This window comes from Primulina huaijiensis, chromosome 17 (assembly GCF_012295235.1).
Source record: "Primulina huaijiensis isolate GDHJ02 chromosome 17, ASM1229523v2, whole genome shotgun sequence".
Lineage (NCBI taxonomy): Eukaryota > Viridiplantae > Streptophyta > Magnoliopsida > Lamiales > Gesneriaceae > Primulina > Primulina huaijiensis.
This window is the reverse complement of record NC_133322.1, coordinates 7,173,647-7,182,094: the sequence shown is the minus strand read 5'-3', so window position 1 is coordinate 7,182,094 and position 8,448 is coordinate 7,173,647. Positions and strand designations below refer to the sequence as shown.

General features: G+C 36.0%; 1 protein-coding gene across 1 annotated transcript; it reads right to left on the bottom strand.

The window, feature by feature from the left end:
* Positions 1-267: 267 nt before the first annotated feature.
* Positions 268-3,654, bottom strand: LOC140962938 (uncharacterized). Its single transcript, XM_073422059.1, has 6 exons — positions 3,097-3,654; positions 2,491-2,976; positions 2,255-2,404; positions 1,985-2,092; positions 1,203-1,639; positions 268-1,064 (listed from the first exon to the last, which is right to left on the bottom strand). Exons 1-6 carry the CDS (start codon positions 3,506-3,508, stop codon positions 450-452), a joined length of 2,208 nt encoding a protein of 735 aa, XP_073278160.1. The 5' UTR covers positions 3,509-3,654; the 3' UTR covers positions 268-449.
* Between the last annotated feature and the right edge of the window lie 4,794 nt (positions 3,655-8,448).

Below are 8,448 nucleotides of genomic sequence, written 5' to 3'. Positions count from 1 at the left end.
CCCCCCCCCCCCCCCCCGGTATAATCATCTTCCAACACATGGCCCCAATTCTTAAATATTTTGGTCCCAGCTTCTCCAGCACCTAACCTACCTTTATGGCTCACCATTAAGACCCTAATGAACCTTCTAAACCAAGCTTAAACGAGTCCCATAATTCCTGCACAAGCCACGTACGGAAACTTTCGAACCAAACCCACATAAACTTATATCTTAACTATTTTGGTCCTAGCTTCTCGAGCACTTAACCGATCTTTATTACTGATAAAATTCCAAAACATGTAATTGCAATACATAATCAAAATCTTTAATTTATCACAAGTCGATACATCCCTCACATTGATTAAAATCAGGCTGCGTAAAATATATTCAATAGAAAAAACACACACACACAACATATATCTTTGCTATCAAACTGAAGTGGAAAGCCCTTGCTTTTCTTGTTTCTTGTTTTAATACAAGGTTCGATCACTCTTTTTGCCAAAAATGCCGGGTCCGTAGGTGGAATACATCACATCGATGAGAAGTGGGAATTGCAATAATGCAAAGGATGTGACTGGAAGACAAGCCAATACGGTCATTGGTACAAGAAACAAATTAGATTTCTCCTTCAATGTAATATATATAGCTGCACTGAAGGCGACCATCATGAACGTGATTGAAGTGAAGAGGGTAAGTAGGCCGATGCATAATCTCTTAGGTAGAAGGTAAAGAAAGTCTTGTTCGGCATAACGGGAAGTCAGGATCGATAGGAACATGAGCAGTGAAGTGGTGGATGTGAACAAGGAAACAGAGTCTGAGATGGCAAATAAAACGAATGAAGTTTTTCTTACGAAAATCGGTACTCCGGTGTCACCATGAAGACCTCCTGGAACTGTGAAGGCTGCAGCAAATACGACTGTAGCAATCAATGCAGCGGCAATGGTACATGAGGTGGCAGTGTCTTTCATCCATTTCTCTCCTTGAGATTTTAACTCTTGGTGCTTTTCGGAAAACAACATTTGAGGAGTCTTGTCGTCATTGTTAAACCATGTCCTACGAGAAGGGTTGACAAAATTTTCCATTTCCTGTACGGTGCACGTTGATGAAATTATCACCACAAAAATGTGCTCAGGTAAACAAACAAGAATTGCCGAAGTGATCCGCCAAATTAATTATAATTGCTAGTGGTGGACATACATATAATTAAGAAGAATGTTACGTACCTTAGACCATTGTAACTCACGCTGCATCTGTAAAGCTGCACCAGAAACTAGATTGAGTTTATGAGGAGGTGCTAGTTCTCCGCATATGTGCATAAAGTTGTTACCCGAAGAGTCCGTCCTGTCGTAAAAATATTGTTTTCGTTCATTCATATGATAAATGAGATTGAAAATATTTTCAACGCGTTCTCTTGCTGCTATGTGAAAAATGGAACATTCAGTTTTTGATTCTTCAGCATAAATGGCATTCGGAAACATCTCTATGATCACCTCCACAACCTCATGTATGCCTTTTCGTGCAGCCTTAACCATGGCACTTTCATAGATAGGTGAAGCATCACTGCAAGACAAAGATTGGAGTGCGGTGCACAAGCATTTGACGAGTTCAAGTGTCTGTCGGTGCATTACTTTCTTTTTCTCGATGCTCTTCGTAGCAGGAACTGTGTATATATTAATTCCCAGAAGTCAAATTACATCATATATATTAACTTGTAATGATGACAAGGAGTAGAGTAGCTTCGATAGCTCATATCTCAACATATACGTTCGTTCGGTAATCTTTGTATATTAAAAGAATTACTTAAGCATGAACTGAAAGAGAGAATATATATGATAAAATAAAAATATATATATATATACTCCCTGTATATTCCTAGACTTTCAATATGATCAAACACAAGGAGAGAATGACTATTTTGTAATATTATGTATTTAATCATCGATACTCGTTATACTGTTAAATGAGCCAAGTAAAAAATTTTAACTGAAAATGAAATTATACTTACCCACAAAAGAAATTATATTGAACCAATCGAACTTCTTTGTCATTTGATCCATACCAGACCTTGGGCCAGTTGTGATCTTTGTATTTTTCAATGATGTCAAAGGAACACCTTCAATATATATATAATAAGCAAAAAAAATTTGATGATATATCTTATAGGAGTTGGAAATCATAATCCCATACTTCGTCAGTCATTTAAAAAAAATGTAGCCTAATGATCCGATTATCAAAGTAAGCAATTAAAAGATTTTCTCTAAGAAAGATCAGTTACAAGAGTATATCCAATTTTGCCACCAACTGAAACTCTTTCCGCTTGGAAACACAGATTTCATTCCGGCTATCACTTGCAACGCATAATCATCATCATCATCGCTTAACATAGCTAATTCTGGGTATGTCTGCACCAAATATAAAGCCACATCTGCCCAAAGACAAATATATCGTCTTTATATTTCACAATTAACTATCAATAAATTAACTATCAAGAAATTAATATTTCCTACTAACCAATAAACTCAGAAGCTATGGCAATTGTCAACAGCAAAGCCCCCAACTTTCCCTCAAATGGGCTATTCTGCACTCCTTTCTTGGAGACGGATATGAGATACATAAGCGCATCTTTATGGCTGTTCCTCGCGGCTAAATGAATCGGTAACATATTCTTGTCATTTGTAATATATGGCAAGTCGGGTTTTTTGTTCACCAACAGTATCGCAGCTTCCTTGTTTCCAGCCAAAGCGGCTGTGTGTAGAGCAGTGTTCCCCGAACTAGCTGTCGAGAGAATTGCTTCATTTGACGTCGGATATTCTAACAACTTTCTCACGAAATAATTTGATTTTCCAGTCTCCACCGCTACGTGCAGAGCTGTCTCCGAGGAATCATTGATGATGGCCGTGATTGCATCTTCATCTTTGTCCAAGAACTTCTTGCCTTCCTTCCAATCACCTCTTAATATTGCTCTATGCAATGGCAAGTACCGGTGAAAATCCGTACCTGCATATTTCTTAAAATTACAAGCCTTGTACCAGAAAAAAATACATTCGAATTCGTTAAACCTTTTCTTTTTCTTTTTTCTTTTTTCAGTTTTAGTTACTGAGTTCTCATTTAATTTACCAGCAGCATCTTCCTCATCCGAACTAGAACTGCTAGTTTGAATTTCTTTATCATCTGATTTGAAAAGTTTTTCCAATTCCAACCAAACTTCCCTGGAACTGTCCAATCCCACCACTGCATCAAGCACCTCGGTCCCAGTAATGGAACCCAGAATCCATCCTGTGATAAGCTGGTCGGTTCTTCTCCAGAGTTTCTGCTCATCCATGGATTCTTGAGGCGGCGGGATCTGGCCGTCAACGAAGCCCAGCAAATCTTGGCTCTCGAACAGACAGATCATCTGTTTTTTCCATATCTTGTAATCTTTAGTGCTTCTTTTCTTTTTGTCTTCGTCCAGACGTAGCTTGACTGATACGAAGTTCGCAGCATTAACAGTTGATGGCCATGGATAGTTTGCTAATTTTGAGGAAGACATTGTAACGATGCTGAGTTTTAGTCAAATGAATGGTGTGAAAGATTCGATGCACTTGAAGTATTTTACTGTTCATAATTGTTTTTTTATTAAAAAGAAGAGAAGTGTTTCCGACACTATCACTTTTTATAACTTCACACTTGTTTTTTATGCTACCGCTTGATGTGATAACTAAGAAGGGAGTGTTGTATATTTACAACTGATTCACATGGGTTTGTATGTAATAAATACAATCCAATTATTTAGGGGCAGTGACCCAAGTCCACTAACCCTTTTAAAGATTATATCATCTTCTTTCGTTATCTGTGAACATAAGGTGTTGTTTCACGAGGAAGTGTGCGGCTCTGGTCAAGGAACAAAAGGCGAGATTCTATACCATGCGCAGATGTGTGATTCTGTTTATTTGTTGGCGTGAGTACACTGTGTAATACCTCTTGTCCCACATCTTAAAAATTAAAAATTTAAAAATAGTTTATAATGAGTTACAATGGACTTCTATAGCAACTCAGGTTAATCGTTTTCGTAAAGCGATGACGAATACGAAGTATACCCTATAGGAGCCCATTGTGAAGTCACGCACGCGCTGGCATGGGCTCGGGGCGTGACACAGTGAGTATTTTTCTCAAAAAAAGCGATTTTTTAAAGAGAAATCAAATGCTTTTTTTTCGTCTTTTTTTTTTTACGTGTTGGCTCTCTTCCTCTAAGAGATTGTTCTAAAATATTTTTGCAGCGTCCGAGGAGGAAGAGAAACAAACGTGTAATTTACGATGTGTAAGTTGGGATCGACTGATATAAGATTTCCCTCTAGCTCTATTTTTTATTCTCAGTTCTAGTCGTCACATTTGTTATGTTAACTGTTATATTTTGTACATTGAATATGTTGTCTCCGACTGAGATGCAACCATTTGTTATGTTAAGTCTCTTAATTTTCTTAGGCATTATATGGATTGTATTTTTAAATAGATTTAATTTTTAACGTTTCATGCGTTTAATAGAACGATCATTCTCAGCCCATAGTCAAAAAATTTCTGTCTACGTCCCTCTATATGTATAACCAGCTGATATTTTAAAATTCCTAACAAATCATATCTATAAAATACTCACTTAGTTTGGTTAATTTAAAAAAAAAAAAAAAGAGTAGCGAATTAGTTAGTATTATGAATAATAAAATAATATAATTATTAATCTATAAGGCAATCTTTTGCACGAGGAACAAGGTGTGATTGTGGGATGATTTATTGTTTTAATTATTGTTTGGTTAATTTTTTAAGAAACCTATTCTATCAACCATGTTCATGGTTATGTTGTGTTAAAAGTTAGAAAAATTAACTCATCTACCCTCGCGGCATTAACCATCCACGTATATACTCATTTTAATATGAAAGATTCCATAAACAACTTTTGTCCCAAACCCACCAAATAAACCATAATATCGGTCAATTAGAGTCTCATAATTCTAAGGCACTCCAAATATATTTTATGCATAATATGAAATAATTTTTAATTTATCTCATGGACAAAAATCATATCAAATATTACATATTATTATTGTATATTATATTTTTTATCTTTAAATTTTTTTATCACATATTAAATAATCATTCTTTAATTCGAATCAGGTGTCTCGTTTGAATATAACAGAATTTTTTAGACAAAATTTATATTTAAGTTTTTTGTGATCTCAAACTAAATTGATCTAACTCAAGCTTATATTAATACATATTATTTGTGAGGCCCGGGGCCGAAGAGGGCGGGGGGTGATCGCCGGTGCCATCAGTTGCACGGACAATGAGCGGCTCCTGGCAGGTTTCTAGGTGAAGGGAACATGAATGAACCGATCCCACACGGGAATGAGAGGGATTCCGAGACTGTTCAATGTAATAGACTGTACAGTTGAAGAGGGCTTAAAAAATTTGATTTGTATTACTCATATCACGAAGGTGCATCTTCTTTTCGGTAGCTCATCACATAAGAACTCCAAAGTTAAGCGTGCTTGACTTAGGGCAATTTTGGGATGGGTGACCTCCTGGGAAATTTCCTAGGGTGCGTGTGAGTGAGGACATAAGCACGCTGGAAAGACTCGTCTTGGTACAGTGAGGACAGTCGTCGAATCTGGGGCGTTACAGTTGGTATCAGAGCCGACCTCTCCTAGTACGGTGTGGGTTCGGGGACGAACCAAGAGGAAGCTGGTGGGCATGTGAGGCCCGGGGCCGAAGAGGGCGGGGGGTGATCGCCGGTGCCATCGGTTGCACGGACAATGAGCGGCTCCTGGCAGGCTTCTAGGTGGAGGGAACATGAATGAACCGATCCCACACGGGAATGAGAGGGATTCCGAGACTGTTCAATGTAATGGACTGTACAGTTGAAGAGGGCTTACAAGATTTGATTTGTACTACTCATATCACGAAAGTGCATCTTCTTTTCGGTAGCTCATCACATAAGAACTCCAAAGTTAAGTGTGCTTGACTTGGGGCAATTTTGGGATGGGTGACCTCCTGGGAAGTTTCCCAGGGTGCGTGTGAGTGAGGACATAAGCACGCTGGAAAGGCTCGTCTTGGTACAGTGAGGACAGTCGTCGAATCTGGGGCGTTAAATTATTAAACTGAACTAAACAAGACTACAAGTACGATGATCAACATACGTTGTGACAAGCTAAATTGAATAGACAGATCGAGTTGCTCAAATATTTCGATCTAATAGAGTTTCTTCATCACTCACAATAAATGGTGAGTGATATGATCGTCTCGAGCACAAACATATCAAACGTACATGATTTTCGAAAAATCATACCATACATAACATATTTTGTACCATATATCATAAACATAACGTAAGCATATCTTGGTCTAGGCACTGAGAATCCTCTACTTTTCATATTTTACTGGTATCAGTCCCTAATTTTTACTCATGTAAGGGGACAAAGTCATATAACGGTTACAATCCCACTATGTAAGGGCCATAAACATATCTTATTTGAGATTTTTACCCATATCCAATTTAATCATTATAGTGCCAAACAAAAGATAATTATATTACAAGAAAGGTAGAATTAGAAGAATTGCGCAAGACCGAAACTTTAAAAAAAAAACAAATCATATAAAAATTATTTTAAAACAAGCCCACTTATCTTACTATTACTTGAAGATTCGAAAACCACATAAGAATCACGCAAACGACACTTCGAAAACACAGCAACACTTCGACCGTAAAATAGTCTCCTTGCAGGATTCGTTTTGACTTATTGAAATGTCTGATCGGGATTAAATTTTTACACTAGGTTAAAAGTACGACAACTAAATTATGAACGGTGGAGATTGGGCTCGAAGACGTTTTGACTTGTTATGGATGAAAAACCATAGATATGTTGTTCTCACCTAGAATATGAGCAGTTGTTTCGCGAACTCTATATACGAAAAACTAACCATTGGATTTGTTGAATTTTGGATATGTTATTTAAAACATATGAAAGCATGTTCTGAACTATGAAGATTCGATTATGAGCACTGTACCGATGGAAATAATTTTCCGAACATGGACAGAACTTTGATAAGCACTTGGGAGAGGATTTTTGAAAATATGGATAAAACTTTCTCGAAAATTTGAGTGTAATATGAGATGTTAATTTTGAATGGGAACTTCTTTTATTTGTATAGGGGTGATTGATATCCAGATCATGTATTATCTTCTCATTTAAACTTTTGAATTAAATTTTGAATCTAGGATAATCATCTTATCTTTCTCATTGGATCAAATTTTTGAAAATATCTTCTTGTTAGGCATGGAATTCGAATTTCATGTCTAGTTTCATGCATATATCTCCTTATCGTATAAACTTTTATTTATCATTTTGGTATATGTAATTTTAAAAAATACATGTATATATTTCATTATCTCATATCATATATATTTATCTTGTATTTTATTTCCCAATTTGAAATTATATAACCAAATTTTGAAATACACCTATACATAATTGTATATATGTCGAATATCTATTTATTTAAATTCTTTAATCTTGACCTATTTATATATAGCTTCTTTTTCAGTATGATTAGAACATCATCTAAAATTAATAAATCATATCCCAGTGATTCTTAACAGACATCTTAATAATTAAAGTGTTGAGTTACTCATACTTTGATTATACTCGTAGCACCATATTTTCTTATTATTACTTCTATTGCAACATCAAATTATACTCGTAAAGAAATTCAAAGACATGAAAATTAAGTTTTCTAGTTTTAAATTTTATTTGTAAAGACATCTTGCGCACTCTTTTGATTAAGCATTGTAAAAACAATTATGATATGTTATGAAATAGACTGGTGTTGACTATTTGCTACGAGGCTTATTGTTTCTAATATATACTGTTAAATAATGTTTGATGTCAAAACGCTTTGGTCTTATGCGTGACAGAGAATCCCAAAATTTGAAAGTACATTTGTGTACACACTACAAGAAAAACAGCCTTCAACAACGCACCTACGACAACGGTTTTAGTAAAAACCGTTGTCGTATGCTTTTTAACAACGGTTTTAGTGAAAATCGTTGTCGTAGGTACGTTTTTTAAGCAAAAAACAACGGTTTTATAAAAAGCGTTGTCTTTTGGGGGCAAAAGACAACGGTTTTTTTGGGGGGTCAAAGACAACGGTTTTTAGTGTCAATGACAACGGTTCTATAAAACCGTTGTCTTTGAGCGTTCGTGTTTTTTTGGACAATAGAAAACGGTTTTAGAAAACCGTTGTCGATTTGGGTGTTTTTTGGACAATATTCAGCAAAACCGTCGCTAATTTAAAAACAGCGACGGTTTTAACAAAACCGTCGCTAATTTAAAAACAGCGACGGTTTTAACAAAACCGTCGCATGTTTTAAATTAACGACGGTTTTAGATTTCTAAAACCGTCGCTAATTTTAGCGACAGTTTTAGCACAACCGTCGCTAAA